This window comes from Podarcis gaigeae, assembly GCF_964106915.1.
Source record: "Podarcis gaigeae genome assembly, chromosome: 17".
Classification (NCBI taxonomy): domain Eukaryota; kingdom Metazoa; phylum Chordata; class Lepidosauria; order Squamata; family Lacertidae; genus Podarcis; species Podarcis gaigeae.
Genome location: NC_139694.1, coordinates 18382387 through 18399631, shown reverse-complemented (window position 1 = coordinate 18399631; position 17245 = coordinate 18382387). Strand labels below are relative to the sequence as shown.

The window sequence follows — 17245 nt, the reverse complement described above, 5'->3', positions numbered from 1 at the left end:
CATACTTTTGAGTACGCAGCTATTTAAATGTCTGTGGTGTGCGCACACATATCTCCCTCACAGCCTGTGTGCTTGACCTCTGTCCACATATGGTTTGATGGTGTCTCTTAATAACCGAGCTTCCTCTATTTCACAGACCAGAAAATGCAAACATCAGACCTCAAATATAAAACTGAAAACCACAACGTCTTACGTTACACAACTTAAGAAGTTTCTGCCCTGGCTGCAAAAAAAGGTCAGGTTCAGTCAACCCTCACTTTCACCAAGTAGAACAAAGGAAACCCTAATGTATTGATCCGAAACTACCTAAAGAACCAGCTATAACATTTTTCTAAAACTGCTGCATTTTTTTTAAAAAAAGTTTTAAATTGTAGTTGCTTCTTTTTTTTTTCATTCCTGGGCTTCCTAGTTAAAAGTTGCTCAGGATCACTTCAAAGAATTGCTCGCGTTAATCTTGTGTATTTTGGCGCCTTTTCCTCTGCAAGCTACTGCACTGCACTGCAAGCGGGGCGGGGCGGGGGAGATCCGAGAGATCTTGTCTGTCCCGTCTCAAGTTCAATGGCAGCATTTCCGCAGGAGGAGGAGGAGGAGGAGGAGAGGAGGAAAAGATGGCCATGTTCGCAGCCCTCATAATAATTCAGATCACGCCACATCGGCATCTTGTGTCAAAGTCGAACTGGCTTCCCCGCCCCCTTCAAGCTAAGAGCTGCCAAGTCTTCACACACTCCGCATTCAACCACAACTTAATGGATGGGATATTGTGCATTAAAATGTGGCCCAGACACAGGCGGAGAGACGACAAGCGGGAAGAGGCAGGCACAGACCCAGGGAATAGGAAGGAAAAGCATAAAAGGAAAATGCACAACCTCCCAGGGGAAAAACAAAACAAACCCAACAACAACAACAGTTGAGAACTGCGGAGGGAAACAACGAGCAAAGCCACACACAAAATAAATATTATTTCAGAGCTGCAAAATAAACAATACTGTTGGATATCTCCATGTTAGTTTGCAATCAAACAAAATGCAGATGCATGCATGCATTTGCTAATAACAAGCTACGTTTGTATTAATTTTTTTTTTTGGGGGGGGGGAGACACACGCCATGGGTAGCAAAGACCAGATTAGCAAAAGGACGCAAAGGCACACATCTACAACAAGCAAAAGGGACTACCGAGCTGCAAAATGAAGCAAACCCACAATTCGTGTTTAATCTTTCCAAGTGTTTAACGGAGACCCGTCAGCGAAAGGAGGGAGGGGAGAAAGTTGGAAGCAGGAAATGATACCAAGTTCAGCGCTTTTGGACACAAAACTCCCACCGACAGTTTCAAAGTGTGACACACACACAAAAGCTGCCAAGACTTGGGAGTGGGGAGGAGATAAGGGGGATCAGCAAAACACAACACACAACACAACTACTTTTAGAGCTCATCCTAGAAACCCAGAAATGAACTACGTTGACAAAAGGGGGCGAATATACGGCCCACCACTTTGCAAACCAAAAAGACACAATCATCTCAAAGGGGTTGGGGAGGGGGGGAGGGGAAAGGAGAACAGCCAACAAGCAACTTCGGAAGGAAAAAGGAAAAAAAAGAGAAAAGAAACACAGTATCGTTTCCAATGCCACATACCATTGTACTGTATTGCATTAAACGTATGGGATCCTGAATTCTGTAACACAACACGGGACCGTTGGCTTCACATTTCTCAGTGGACAAATGGGCTGCGTTTCTCAAGGGGTGGTTTTTTTAAGGTTTGTTTGTTTTGTTTGGATTTTCCCAGAGTAAAACCGCCTGTCTTTTTTTTTTAAACGTATGGATAGGTAAATCGACAAGAGATTTTTAAAAAATTAAAAAAATTAAAAAATCGAAGAAAGAGAAGTATTTGCTCTTGTATTTTGTTTTTTTAAGGCAATCGGAGAGAGGGAAGAAGAAAAATCTTGATTAGATGAGTTTTTTTGCGGGGGGTAGGTAGGGAGGAGAAGCAGCCAAGGCAAAAAAAAAGAGAGAGATGAAAAAAAAGTCTACAGGCAGTGAGCGGCCCCCTCCTCCTCCTCCTCCTCCTTTCCCTCTTTTTCAATCTTCCTTCCTCTTTTGAGTTGCAAGGCTGGAGAGAGTAGGCTGTGGTTGCTGAGTTGAACGTGGTCCAGGAGAGGCTGAGCCCTTTTTTTTTCCAGCGGGGCTGGTCTCTATGTGTGTGTGCATGTGTGTGTGTGTTTGTGTGTGCGCCTGTGTGTGTTGCTGCCTCTTTCTCCCCTTCTCTTCCCCCCCCCCCTCCTTGCGCGTCTGGCTCTGCAGAAGGGAGTTGCGTACTTGGCCTCCTTCCACCGCGCTCCTATTGGCCAGCGCCACGGCGGCTTCCCCTGAAACACCGCCCACTCAAGCTGCCTTTCACCTCCTCCTCCTCCTCCTCCCTCCTCCTCCCGCCTTCCTTTCCTCCCCTCCTCCCTCCTTCGGAACCCGTGGGAAGCAGCGGCTCTTCGCTTCCGCCTGGCGGCTGCATGAAACCGACCGAGGGAGGGAAGGGAGAAGAAAAGGGAGGGCATGGGAGAGCTTTTTTTGCATATTCATATCCCAGCAGCCAATCAGCGCCGGGAGAGCCGGAGCCGGGGACCCGCAATAAAGTATGCCGTTCCAGACAGGTCAGAGACCCTGAAATCACCGCATGTCAAAGAAGTCTGCAGACTCTTAAACAAAAGTGTGTGTGTGCGCGTGTGCACGCGCGCAAATGGGGGCGCGCTTGCTGGAGAGAGAAAAAAGAACCGAGGCATTTCCCCATCTCCTAAAAGTTAAATTACGTTAAATCCCAATATTGCTTTGTGGGGGTGCAGAACACAGTATTTGTTAAAAACCTGATTACTTGATAACAGCAGAACAACGCCTGCTGTAAACAGAAAATGAGAATGGCAAGGAAAAAACAAAAAAATCCATCTTTGAATAAATAGGGGGTTTGGGTTTTTTTTGTAGTAGTATCTCCCCCCCCTTCTTTAATTGTTTAAATAAAACTAAACACAGTCTCTGAAAATATAATAATAATAATATTAATAATATTAATATTAATAATAATAATAATAATAATAATAATAATAATAATAATAATAATAATAAACATAGCATTGAGTTTGCAGCGTTATTTCCCATAATCTTAAAAACATGAATGGCCAGTGGAGAGCTGACACTAATTTAGCATTCGTGAAACTAGTACCTGTCCGTAAGAGTCTGGGTCACCCACCTCCTAGCTAAGTTAATGGAAATATCAGATGTGCAAGGAATACAGAATTAGCCTCATTGTAGAAATACACCCGGCCAGAGCTTTTGCAAACTGCCAATTCATTTACGTAGTTAAATTTGGAAACAAGAGGCAAACCTCTAAAGGCATCCAATTTTTTAAAGAAGCAAACTAACAATTGCATTTTATGTTTCCTCCTTTCTAGCAGTCTGGCATAGTTTAATAGCTTTACTTGACCTATCTTGGGTTTCCAACATATTTCATTTGAGTAGAACTGTATGAATATGTCCTTTCCAGCAAAAAAAAATCAGCCGGGTCAAAGCCAAAGGGAAGAGGGAAAGGAAGGTAGGATTGCCTAAGAAACAAATGTATCAGTTTTAACACACTGGGGGCATACATTGTAATATTATAAAATGAAAGAGAGAAACAATGATTTAAAAAAACAAATTATAACAATGTATTTTCACATTGCAAATGTTTCTAGCTATAAATATTGAGCTGTAATATAAAGGGATATTTGAATAATAAATTTCTTCTTGCACCATTTAAAAAGACTTTAGGCTGGAGCACGGCCTATGGAACTGCATAGACAACAGAGGAATAAAACGCTCCTTTTAACGCTATCAACTTATATTATTATAAGCAATAATATAAAATATCCAGATGCTCATGCATTAGCTTAGTCACAATGACTTCAGAGGCTTCGCCTTTCAAATTAAACTTGCTGAATATCTTGGGGGTTTTTTTGTTTTTTGTTTTACTGTTGAAAATTATTTGTGAAATGGGCAAATACTGTCAGTGTAGCACAAGACCTTACAATCAATTTATCCAACGTTATACTCAGGGGAGACTCACTGAAATAAATGGCCACGACTAACTTTGGTCAATTAACTCCAGCGCTTCTAATCTGAGCAGAGCGTAGCTGGATACAACCCTTTCGTTATTAATTTAAACTAAACTTCTAAAAAATTATGAGTGTTCACATGAACAATTAATTAGCAAAACTTGAGGGGCGGGGGGCGGAGAGCAGCTTGAAATACTCAGAAAATTGCTGGGGTCTTAGTCCTCCCCCCAGCCACCCACATTAAAAATATCTGCTGGGGGGGGGGGCAGGGAATTTGCACTGTACAGTGTTTGCATTCCCCTTTGTTTAGTGAAAGTGATTGCTCAGGCGGTCTGTGCCATGGACTTTGCAAACTACATAACATCCAGTCAATTATCTGGTTTGCAGGCCTTTTTCCATGCCAGGGGGAACCTGTGGTTTCCTCCCCTGGTTTATAGAAGTTAAAAAGCCACAGACAAAGAATGCTGCACACTTTATTAAAATGACTGCAAATACATTACAGAGATTTGGGGCTTTATGACTTTTTTTTTTTTAAGGCAAAGTCTGAAACCTCATCAGTGATAAGAATCCTGCAAGTCAAAAGGGAGAACATTGATGAGTGTGATATATGGTGACCTTGTATTCATGTAACCTGGCCTAGCAATGCACTAACAGCATGGATTAAAAGGACACAGGCACATTAAAGAGAGAGACTTTTATTCTTCAAGCCCAGAATAAATGCAAGCTTGCATTTATATATCATTTTACCAAGAGTCTTGTTTTTTTAAAAAATGAAGTTTCATGCCCTGACCCTAATTTTGGCATCCAGATTCCTGAATTCATGTGCAAGAAGCCTATAAACCCAGGGCCATGCATTTGAGTTGATGGAAAAAACAATGCAGTTGCAGAGTGAAATTAAATATTTAAACAATGCGATCAGAAAAATTCTCCTTCCTATATCATTCAACTTGCCACTCTGAGAAGAATGAGCTTTGATGTGGATAAATGTACACTACTTCCTTGTGCTTTTTCAAAAAGTAAACAGATTATAGTGAGGTTATTGATATGTACGCTGCAGACTGCAAAAATATATTTCGTATTATGGGAGTATCTTTAGAATAAATGATCCGGAGAACGAAGCAGCCAGTTTGTAATTTTAAATCTCAGTTAAATCTACTTAACTGTGCTTCCACACAACCTTCCAGAATTTAACATTCAACAACAACAAATATTCACATCAACAAATTTAATTCCCTCCACCTCAACCATCGCTTCAATAAGGGCAGCACTCTCCGAAATAGAGAGATTGAGGCTGCAATCCTATACACCTTTTACACCCCATTAATCTGAACTGGGTTTTCTTCTGTGTGTCACAGAATAATAGAGTCTGAAGGGACACTGAATGTCATCTAGTCCAACCCATTGCAATGTAGGAATCTCAGCACATGGTCCCCCGTCAATTTGAAGCCATATCAGACCCTGCTTCGCTTTGCAAATATGCTAGCAATTTCTTTCCTGCACTAAATCAGACAATAAATTGGAGTAAACTTGTGTACTCTGCACTGTAAAATGTCTCTTATGAAAGCAACACCAGTGAACACAGGGCTACTACAGAGAGAAGGTAGAAAATGGACAAACGTAGGTAATTAGAAGAAACCTCTTTTGTTCAGGAGGGTTGCTCTAAACTTCTTTTTTCACCTGCTGTTAACAATTGGCTAACTTGAAAAATACATAGTATTATTGAGCTGAAACCTGTTTGTCAATTTACAATGCAAGTCTTTGTCTGCTCAGAGGTAAGTCCCACTAAGTTCAAGGGGGCTTACTCCCGGGTAAACAGAGCACAGGATAGCAACTTCACTCCATCAAACCATTATTGTCATTTTCAAGGAGGTTCTCATGGTCTGTAATGCTTCACAGAAACAAACAAACAAACAAACAAATTTTAGACTGTTGTTATTTAATATGATCTTTTTACAGCTTGACTTTTAATTTTCACTTGGAATCTTAAGTGGCACAACATGAAACTTATACCACTAAAACTCCTTTTGTTTTATAGGACACGTTAGCACATCTGAGGTTGCTTTGGTTTTACATTACATTCAAAGTGTTTGATTTAATGTACAAAGGCCTATATTGTTTAATACATGGTTGCCTTTCTCCCCCTCCCCCACATCTTCCTAGGAACTATGTTCTCAGCTACAGAGATCCCTTCGAACATTCCCAAGGACTTGTTTTGAATTAATGACATTAAAACCCATATCGGAAATAATTTACATCAAAATAGACAAAGGACATGTTAAAAACTATAGCAAGTTAAGACAGCTGGAATTCAATCTCTACATGTCTATATATAAACCAGCCTAGAAAAAAAGAAAAATCTTCTAAAGAGTCCGAATATCTCAATTGTGGAGAGCCTGGGCACCTTTTATGGTTGCAATTAAGGATTTAAGAGCTGGGAAATGCCTTTAACATTAAAGGAAGGTATTTAAAGTGACTATTTAGGCTCACATCTCACCAAAAGAGGCAGGACAATAGGTTAATTTTTTTGTGACTGACTTTACCTGGCAATATTTTATTATCACATCAGGTGATCAGCAGAGCACCATTATGATGAACTTCACAAAAGAAAACAAAGGAAAGAGACTGGGAAATCACACAAGCTTAATAATTTGTCCTCCTACTTTCTTTTATGTAACAGATCCTCATGGCCCCACTGTATGGCCATAGCTCAGAATTTTCACTCCTCTGCTCTCCTGTACTGGAGAAATGGAGCGGCCCCAAAATTCAGTTATATTTCTGGCACTGGGTAAATGCCCAGTAGGTCATAGTGGTTGAGGCAAACTACCTGGTGATTGTATGTGCTGATTGTCTTGTAGCTGATTCAGAGTAGACTTCTCTTGAATTGGAGAGATAAAAATCTACACAGATAAAATGCAGGCAGACACATGTGAAACCTTTGAGGACAGGGTACCCCGAGGTGCTTTAATACTCCAGGTTCATTCGCCCCCCCCCCCCAGTTTCCTATTAAAACTATCTGCACCTTTATATGGTCTTCTTTGATGATTTCCTAGAGCGAGACAGTTCTTAATCTGACATAAAGTGTGTCAGCCCCAAAGGCCACATTTCCAGAAAGAACCGAGCAGATAAAGTAAGGTGATGCAATCTTAATTTGCTACACACAGGGAGGCTGGCTAATATGTTAACAACCCTAATTTTGTAATAGACTGTCACATGATAAGCTGTAACATGCATCTGTTCTTGCATCTTGTTATCATCAAGCAGTCAACACAGCAAAAGGCAGCGTGGGGAAGAGTTCATTCAGAACCATCAGCCAAAGGTCAGGCTGGGTCAAGCAAAGGAAAGCTGTGTCAGTCTGGGGTCTGAATTGTGATGAAGGAAAACTAGAAAAGACACTTCTATTTTTCCAAAGTGAAATTTATGAGGCAGAAGAAGGCTATATATATATATATATATGCAGGAATGGGAAACTGTCCCCAAACGTCTTATATAAACATATATAAATAATCTTTTTTATTATTGAAAGGTTTTGGAGTTTTTCACAATAAAAGAACCTCCCCTTCCCATATATATAAATAATCTTATAGGAAAAGTAGTCAACAAATGTTCAGAAGTTTGCTCTATTTTCATTTTTCTATTGCTTAGTGCAACCGTGCCTTTCCCCCTTTATTGAGTAGGATTTGAAATGTAAATGTGTAATTGTGCTTTTCCTCACATGCTTTGCAAGATGATGGTGTATTATCACAATTTTAATTCTGGAAAACTAAACAAAAAATCCCATTAAAATGATTACAGTGGACTTAGAATTCAGACAAGGACTATTATCCATTAACCCCTATGTGTACATTCTCACTTCTGAGTATCAAATGTGTGCTGAAAATTTAAAAAGTGTGTGTTTGTTTGTCTTTCAAAAAATAGAATATTGTTTTAAAAAGTTTTTGTTTAGGATAGCATGGATAAGATGAAACTATTGTAGCAATAGCAATGAATGCACAGTATACAATTTTGCATTAAATAAATTTGCACCGATTTTGCATTTGGCCTGCAGTAGGCACCTGCAGCCATTTTGAAATCTGTGTTGAAATCTGTGGTTTAATTTTTTTTTGAAAGAAAAACAGGGCAAAAACCTCCTACTTAAACACCTTATGTCATCACAGTGATTACTGATGGTATGTGGGCACTGTTGAAGCAAGTAACTTACTAGAAGCGAGGATCCATATACAATACCAAACAAAGATAAAAATAATAATACAGAATTGAATTGCAATATAAGGGCACTGCATTCAATCCTGCACACTGAACAGATAGCCTGTTGGACTGTGGATACATTATTTCGGGTTGGGCTATCAAAGTATTAGCACAAGCCCTATTGATGCATTGCTTCCAGCAACAAAATTCTCATTGGTTGGAGTGATCATCAATTCTAGGCAGGCCTCTCCATGAAAAAGGGAATGCCAAAGACCACAAAGGAAAGAACTTGCCACATTTCTTGATCCAGACCACAGCAACACCTTGGGCTTGAATCCAGAGGCCTTCATTTCCTCCACACTTCTGCTCTGCAGAATGCCACTTTGCAAAACATGAGAGCAAAGTGCAGATTCTAGGACAGTCAGTCATCTCCCTCTGTTGTTTATTTTTGAAAACCTGACATCTCCAGCTATTGGATAGTAACTCTCTTCCCCGCTGGCCTGCACTCCAAAAGGCGGCAGTAGCTGGAACTCTCACAGAAGGCGAAAGACTTTGGGAATCACTGCAGATCAATCTCATTGGGCCCTGGGAGTATCTCCCGTTTCCTGCCTGACACCTGCTGCCCAAAGCCTGCCAAACATGCCAATGTCTGAGGAGCAGATGCAGATGTGGCGGGAGATGTTACAACAAAAGGGCTTGTTCCTACAGACATGTGGAAGGAATGGGCTGCTGCTGGCACACAAGGCTCGGTTTCCATGCACACGCCTCGGCTGTTGGGGATGTCCTGTTTGCTTGGCTGTCTCTCCCCACCCTCCATCGCCTCCTTCCTTCCCCCCACTGCAGGCAGGCCACAGATTCTGTAGGATATATTGCTCTCTTTCCACACACACACACACACACACACACAGAGAGAGAGAGAGAGAGAGAGAGAGAGAGATCTGCCCCACTGCACTGCATGCAAATTTGAGATGCACTGCTGCAGCCAAGTTGAACTTTGCCACGAACCCGGCAACTTTGGCAGGCCTGCAATGACTTTAAAATGCTGCCATGGCTACCAAGGGGCACAAGCTGCTGGCAGATCGATCCCCTAATGGTAAAGGCTGTGTAGAAGCAAGCTGCTAAACTCCCCATGTATATGAAGAGGACAGGCTAAAGGGTGCTGCAAACTCCATTGTTATGGGAGCAATGAAGAACTGCTTTTCCACACCAGATGCTATTTCTTAAGGTATATTTGCTCTCTCCTGTTCCCTGTACTTTGAAAATGCTGCCCCCAAAGGAAGAGACTAACAACAGACAAGTTTACACTTCTTGCCATTCTCACATGTGTTAAATCCCCTCCTAAGCTCAGGTATGATCTCTGGGCCACTGCAAAGTATAATTTCTCCCTTCCATTTTATGGAACCCTAAAACAATTTCTTAAGAGCATTTCCCAAAAGTGTGTGTGTGTGTGTGTGTGTGTGTGTGTGTGTAGTCACCACCCCCTTACCACAGACTAACAAAATACTGGCAAGAGCTCCGTTTGCTGGTTCTTTGTTATTTGACCCACCTCCTGGAACTCCCATTTCTCTTGCCGGAAACCTGTCGTCGATAAACGGTGGCAGCCTATGAGCGTGTATGGAGAGGGAGGGAAGAGGGAATGCCGTCGGGGAAAGGTTTAAAGTGACTATGGGCTGTGAGGGGAACGCGAGGTGATGCGATGGTCTGGTGTCTTCTGCCCACACCGAACAGTTTCCTGAAGTCCTCCGGCCTAAGCAAGACCAGGCGCCATCATGTGCACAAAAACAAAAAAGGCGGCACTCACCTGTCCCCTGTGTGACACCACCAGGGAGCCCGATCCCGCCCCAAGGAAGAGAGGAGCAGCCCCAAAGGAAACGAGGCTCGGGGCTGGAGACCCTCCTGCCTGTGGGTAGACCTGAGCCCTATAGGGAGAAGATTCCATAGGGAAGGAGGCTTTAGGGGGCAGGAGTCAGACGCCCAGTTCAGTCAGAAAGAGGCTCAGCAGGAGCTAGGGGGAGATTGGTGGGGCTCCTCCGAACTCCCCACGAACGCAACTTGAGCCTCAGGAAACTCTTCCAGCGGGGGAAGCCCTTCTTCCTCCCTCCCCATAGGGCCGCGAAGAGGGCAAACTGCAACAGCCTTTTCCTCCTCTTCTTCCTCCTCCTCTTCTGGGCGCCCTAGACCTCTCCGTCCCATCGTCCTGTTCTCCTTCGCTTTGCCCCGCTTGGCACCGGCATGGCTCTTTCCCCAGCGCCAGGCTAGCGAGGGATCTGCCTCACTTCGGACAGGCAGCAGGCTGCCTAGTGCGGGGATCTGCTGAGGTTGGCTGCAAAATGCAGCAGTTTGGGGATCAGCGCGGCGAAACTCCTCCCTTCAGGAGCCTCAATGTGGTGTATGTGTGTAGAGGGGGGTCATTTTAACACTCCCCTCCCGCCTCTCCTCTCCCTGATACTCCAAGACCACGGATCAGGAATCCTTTGCCACGCTACACGGCGACCCTTCGTCTCTTCCAGCAAATGCCTTTCCCAGGGCCTTGCAGGAAAGGAAACGCCGGATCCAGCTCGCTGAAACCTCGGCTTCAGGCAAAAAGGAGCCGGCAGTAAAGACTCTGAGGCCGCTGCAAAGCCCGAGCAGAGCCGCGTTTTCATTTCCTCTTTGCTCTTTAAGTGCCATTTTATCCCACTAAGTTCAAGTTCCGTTAAAGGTCACAGCGAACCGTATGAGAGTGGAGAAATTTGGGCCCCCGATGCGGAGTGACTCCACAGCAGCCCCAAAGCCAAATTCAGCCCCATTCATTTCCTCTCGACTCACAGGCTGCTGCGGTCCCTGCTCGCACTGGCGCGGGCGGGAGCAAGCCCCACTGGACTCTGCGGGACTTTCTTCCCCGTAACTAAACGTGCATCGGATCGGGCTCTGTAATGTTTTGGGGTGGGGAGCTCCTTTGGGAGACGGGGCTAGCCTACGCCTCCGGGAAGCCCTTGGGGTCCTTCCCCCTTGCCACTGAAGGGAGGGCTGCCCAAGAGCACACCCACGTCGCACCCCAGTTCTGAATGTCGACGCAGGTGCCCAACACGTAACGGACGCGATGCAAGCGCAGTTGAGGCGGGGTAGGGAAGGGCAAAGGCGGGAAAGGAGGACCTGAAGTAACCCTTGCTGGAGCCAAGGTCCCTTCTCCCCCGCAACCTATAAAACACTTGAGGGGGCCTACCCACTCCTCCCAAAAGTTGGAGGCTATTGTAATTAAAATGGTGCCCGTGTGCCGCATCTTGTGATCGATTATGTGCGACGGGGCTTACCTGAGCCCCCCAATATGTTACTCAAGTTGGCTCCCCTGCTAGTTTGGGGAGCGGGCTAAGCTCTTTGGGGGGCCGCCTCTGCGAGCAGCTGAGAGCGAGCCCCGGATGGCTGTTTGGATGCCACGGTCCACGGTCTGCCCGAAGCAGAAGTGCAGCAGCCTCTCCTCCGAGGAGCCCCTCGAAGGCGAGAGCCGGCGCTGCCTCCGGGCCTCTTCGGCTTGCGCTGCTGTTGCTGCCGCCGCCGCCCATCTTTGGCCAGGAGGCGCCGCTCGCCGGGCCCTGCTTTGGCCTCTCCACTCGCCAAGCGCATCCCAGCCGTGGCCATCCATGGAGGGGTCCCCTAGCCGGCTGGCCTGCGGGTCCCTGGTGCAGAGCAGGCGAGCGAGGGCCTCCGCAGGGAAAGAGGACCCTCGAGAGGCGTCCTCCTCTTGCTCCTCCTGGGCGGTTGGTTGCTGCCTTGCGAGGCTCCAGCTCCTGCAGCCTTCGCTCCTGGAGATGAAGATGGAGAAGGAGGGGGAGGCAGGGCAGGGCAGGGGGGAGACAGGTCGCCCCCATGCAGGCGCACAAGGTGCTTGCCGTGGCCACGAGGAAGCGACTGTGCAGGGCCAAAAGGGAACCCCAGCTATCACCTGGGGAAAGTGTTCTTTTCTCGGGAAAATGAAGCGTAAAAGAAAGCCCAAGCTCAGCCGGCGGCTCCGTGCGAACCAGCTAGACAGCACTTAGACAGGCACGTTCCCCAACAGCCCGAGCGAGACGCGGGGAAGTGGGGCGCGCAGGGAGGGGGGCGAAGCTGCCTAAGCAACGGCCCACAACTCGCACGGTCCCTAGAGAGGCTGGAGGGGCCGCAGGAGGGGCGCCAGAGGCGGAGGGGCGCTTCCCCCGCACGTGGGAATGGGTGCCGGGCGAGATTCAGGCTGGCGAAAAGGGCGAGGGCTGGGGAAACTTCGCAGGGGCGCCTCGGCCGAAGCAAGCCGAGCTGAGCATCTTCTTGGGCTTATCCTTCTCTGCCCCGCCGACGCAGGCTGATCCCCGCTACTCAGACCGTCGAGGTACTCTAAAGCAAGGTTTAGGATGGCCCTCCAAGCAGGTGATATAATAATAATAATAATAATAATAATAATAATAATAATAATAATAATAATAATAATAATAATAATAATAATAATAATAATGGCGCAATTTAAAACATGTTAATGGTGCGTAAAGGAAACGGGGGAGGCGTTTGGCCTTGGAAGTAACAAATGGCGAGGAAGTGAACGAAGACAACTCCCCGTGCGTCTGCGCTTAAGAGGAGTGGAGAGGTCGCTTGGGTCGCCCTCGGCTACTCTTTCTCCTGTGAGACTTGGCAAAGGCAGGCCGGAGGAGTCCTGTAGGTAATCGAGGCGGCGAAGGGGCGCCCCTCTGTCGCCCTGCGAAAACAGGATAGGCGGGAAGGGGGTGTTCCCCGCTAGCTGCAAACAGGGTGTGTTTCTTTCAGCTTGTCTCCAGCGAGGCTTCCCTGCCATGTCGCCCCCAACCCCCCAGCTCTCTAACACTCCGATCCCAGCCGTGTTTACACGGGAGCAAGTCCCGTTTCATTCCCAAGGAAATGCCTCCCCCAGGGAAGCTCGAGGAGACGCGCTGCCTGGGGAAACAACTTGAAGCAGAAAGACGCCAAGGAGCCCCAACACGTTTATTTGGGAATAAATTCCAGGGGCGGGGGTCAAGGGCTGGGGGCTTCCTTCCAGGCGGGCAGAGAGAGCTGCCTTAGCAGCGGGATGTTCCTTCTCAACCCCGCCCCGCCGCTTCGGATCTTCTTGACTACAGCAAAGTCACTCGCTGAGCCGAGTTGGACTATTTCAGCTCGTAGTTTTACTTCCAGGTAGCGGCGGGAGGGGAGGAGGGGAGCTTGGCGAGGGAGACCCGAGGCTCTTTCCCACGCTTAGCCTGGCGTTGTTCTCTTCGGCCCCATAACTCGGGGACGAGTCCCTGAGAAAAGACAGACAGACAGACAGACATCCGCCCCCCTTCATGGGACGGGGAGGGCTGCGACTGGGGCACAGCCTCCTCCGACCAGCTTCTTGCTTCGGGATCCGCGCTCGTGCCCTGACCCTCTTCCACGTCTTGACGGAAGACGGAGAGGCCACGAACCAGGCTCTGGGCGCGGGTCGCCCGTCGTGTTCGCTCGACTGGGCTGAGGGAGAGGGAGGGCGGCGCGTATTTTTAGCCGGGACAAAATGTTTCCCCAGCAACTTCTCCGCTGCTGCTGCTGCCGCCGCCGTTCCCGCCTGCCTGCCCCGGCTCCGGATATTTAAGGACTGCAGGTTTGGCCTGTCGTCGAGGCAATAGCCCGATGGCCTGACAACTAATTTATTTTCCTGGGGGGTGGGGGTAAATAATAAAAGAGAATCTTCCTGGAAAGGGAGGGGTGGCTGTCACAAGAAGGGAACTTTGATTGGCGTTGTCCCTTGTCAATAATAATAATAATAATAAACTCGTCTCTCGCACGCGTCAGCTGCCGTCTGTTTTAAAGAGGGGCTGGGGTTGGGTTTTGCACAGGGCTCCATCACTGTGACGAGATCTCAGCGGATCATTGTATTATTCCCGTCTGAAAACGGCACCCGTCTCGGTGATCGTCTACTCTACAAGCTCCCCGTGGGGCTTCCCCTTCCCTCCCCCTCAAACTAGGCAGTCACCGTCAATTAAATATTTCCGGTAAACTGGGTGCCCCTCCCTTTTAAGCAATAATATATCTCCCCTCGTTTTTTTCACCACATCCCACGTTGGAGTAAACATTTCTCGTCCCCCACTCCGGGAATTCGATTATTATATACATATATTATTGTCATATTCAGATAAGCACTGGACACATTTTGAGATAGAGATTTGTGTCTTCCCGGAAATAAACTATTCCGCAAGGATACTAGTGGGGAGCCCTAAATATCTCGCCCAAGTGGAAAAAAGGATATTAAGACGTCCGGATCCGCAGCCCACTTAAACAAGAATCATACTAGCGACGCTTTTACACGACGTGCTCGATAACTTCGAAGGAAGCGCTGTAAGTTTCCGTGGAGTTTGCGCTCATGAACATTTTTAGAGGGGGCTGGGAATGACTTCCAATTAAGTCAACCCGTCCTGAGGGTCGCAGCCCAAGACCCCGTGCTTGGGGGGAAAAGAGCCGTTGTTTTCATGGTAATTTGTTGAAATCCCAGTGATAAATCCCACGGAAGGGAATGAAAGGGTTTTTTTAGGTGTGTTACCAAGATTTCTGCCTTACAACCTGCATCTCAGTAAGTTCACCCAGGGGAAGGTATCAATGAATCGAACGGGGCATATTTCACAGATTTGCTTAGTGAGTTTACACAGCCTTATTCCACGTGATGCGCGGTATCCCACGCGCGTGGATGGAGTTCAGCACAACTTGCCATTGACTCTCGCTTTTAGGTGGCGGGCGATCATCTTCGAGGTCAAAAGGCCACGCCGGCAGGGTGGCAGGATCCTTCGGACACCTCCCACCCGGTCACCCACACCCGCGACGCGTCGTCGGTGGGAAGCGAGGCCCCCGGGTCCATTGCTTGAGAGGCAGTCGGAGGTCTCGCCGCGGCCGGGTCAGCATCGGCCGCCGCTTGGCTCCTGCGATTCCCCCAGCTTACTCGTCCCGTCGCTCGGCGTAGGGGAAAAAAGCAAGGAAGATCGCCGAAAGGGAAGCGCCACTTCTTCGACGCCACTTTCCCCCTCGAGAAAAACCGCGCCCGAGGTTGCAACTCCGCGCACACGGACTTGGGAGCAAGGCCCCCCCTACCCCCCAACAACTCAACGCGGAGCATGTAGCTGGAAAAACCCAACATGTTTACCCGGGAGTGAGCCACAAGGGCGCCAGGAGGCATTAACTCCCTAGGGGCGAAGCCGTCGAGTCCCGTCTCTTTCTCGCAGCAACGCCACCCAGCCGCGCCGCTCTGCCTTTGGGGCTTGGGTGCGAATCACAGCTGCGGGTTGCGAAGCCTGGAGGGAGCCCGCCTGATTTCAGAGAAAGCAGGCGTCCACGGAGGCTGCTGTAGCCTTGCCGCCTGTCTGCTCCTAAATGAATGGAGACGGGTCTGTGCCGTTTGCTCTGCCTCTGTTGTACTCTGCACATGGTCAGAGACGCGCCACGGAACGCGTTCTCTGCAAGAACAGGAGCCGCGGGCAAGGAGAGCCCTGCTGGATCAGGCCATGGCTCCCACTTGGCGAGGCACGCGGCCGTCTCGCCCTCGTGGAAACCGCACGTCGGCGAGAAGCATTCGGGAGCCTTTAGGACGGCTAGCTTTCGGTCCGGCTGCGTCCAGTCCAGCAGCGCGCAAACGCCTCCGGCCGGGGCCCGCTCGGCCGCGGCGTTTCCCAAGGCTGCAGCCCGGGCCGGACGGCCTCGGAGGCAAGCAGGAGAGAGGCGTTTAAGCCGCGGGGATCCCGCAGACTTAGTGGGCTTTAGCAGGGGGATAAACCGAGAAGCTTTTGCCCAAAGCAACTCTGTCCTCCGGGGGCTCAACAGAAGCCTCCCTTCTGCGCCCAGGGCATAGGACTCCCATGCTGCAGCTATGCCCATGTCCCGCATCTAGTCGTCCCCAGAGCCTTGTAGTTTTGGGTCACAAACTGGAGCCGGTGCGTGCCTGCTCCCTTGGCAGCCTGTCCGCAATGCCAGCCTGTGAGTCTCCCGTGGCCTACCGGGCAGCCGTCTTCCTCTTAGGCTCTCCTGCCAGGAAAAAGGGCGCCCACCCCCCGGCCGCCGGTATTTATTCGCCAGAAACGGAGAGGGCGAGCGGGGCGAAGGCTTCCCCAGCAGCCTGGCATTCGTGGCGAGCCCGCCTTTGGAGGGTGCCCTGTACCAACCGTCCTGGGGCAGCAGCAGGCAGCACTGTCGGGGGGCACGCATACTGCACGTCAAACCCCTGGCGCATAGGAGCCAACTCCTAAGGGTTGAGAGGTCTTCTCCCCGCACAATAAAATATTGATGGGCATTGCCATTCAAACGGTGTACGTGCACCACCTTATATGATCGATTATGCGGAACAGGGCTTACCTGGGCACCCCACCCCCCCAATATTTTATTCAAGTTGGCACCCCTGCCCTGTAGCGACCCTGTTTTAGTTCACGAGAGAAAGATTTCACAAAGTTTAGCTAGTGAAATAATCTCTCAGCCTCGGAAGAGAAAGAGGATGCATGTATTATTATTATTATTATTATTATTATTATTATTATTATTATTATTATTATTATTCCAAATCACAGTTTCGTAGGAGGTAAATATGTTTAGGCACGTTGGCACTCTCCCTTTGTATGAGAGACGCTGGGTAGGTTAGAATGTGGTGCTGATAACGCATAGGACTCGGTTGCTGATTCCACATCCCTGCATTTTAGGGGGTTGGACTAGACCATCCTTGGGGGTACCTTCCCACCCCATGATTTCGGGGCTTCAGGTGCCGTGCTTGGACATGGGCACGTTCGCATCCGAATACCCGAAGGGCGTGCACGAAGTTGGTACAGTATACTGGAGTTAACCAACATACAACAGTTTGTGTGCTGAAGGCAGGCGAACCGGGGAAGGAAATAGCCCTGCGGCTCCCCTCCCCGCTGTATCCAAAAGGGGGCTGTCCTCGAAAGTGAAAACGGTCCCGCTTCTCCTTCAAGAAAGGGGTGGCATTTAAACCTCTTGGGACGTCGCTCTTTCCCCAGCACAGCGC

The 17245-nt window shown here is 48.3% G+C and overlaps 1 protein-coding gene across 16 annotated transcripts in view; it reads right to left on the bottom strand.

Annotated features, from left to right (window-relative positions):
- Nucleotides 1-17245, bottom strand: part of NFIB (nuclear factor I B) — a 311149-nt gene that overhangs the window by 208970 nt on the left and 84934 nt on the right. For 2 of the 16 annotated variants that reach the window (XR_014559361.1, XM_083719093.1), the window contains exon 1: nt 10058-10595. The exons of 3 other annotated variants lie outside the window; for them this stretch is intronic. Coding sequence is in view for 12 of the 13 variants with exons in the window: in XM_083719093.1 (XP_083575219.1) it covers nt 10058-10195 (138 nt within the window). In the remaining variant the exon portion in view is untranslated. Of the gene's footprint in view, nt 1-1630; nt 2224-10057; nt 10756-17245 lie in introns of those variants that run through there. 11 more of the 16 variants (XM_083719083.1, XM_083719085.1, XM_083719103.1 and 8 more) reach the window with 9 other exon arrangements.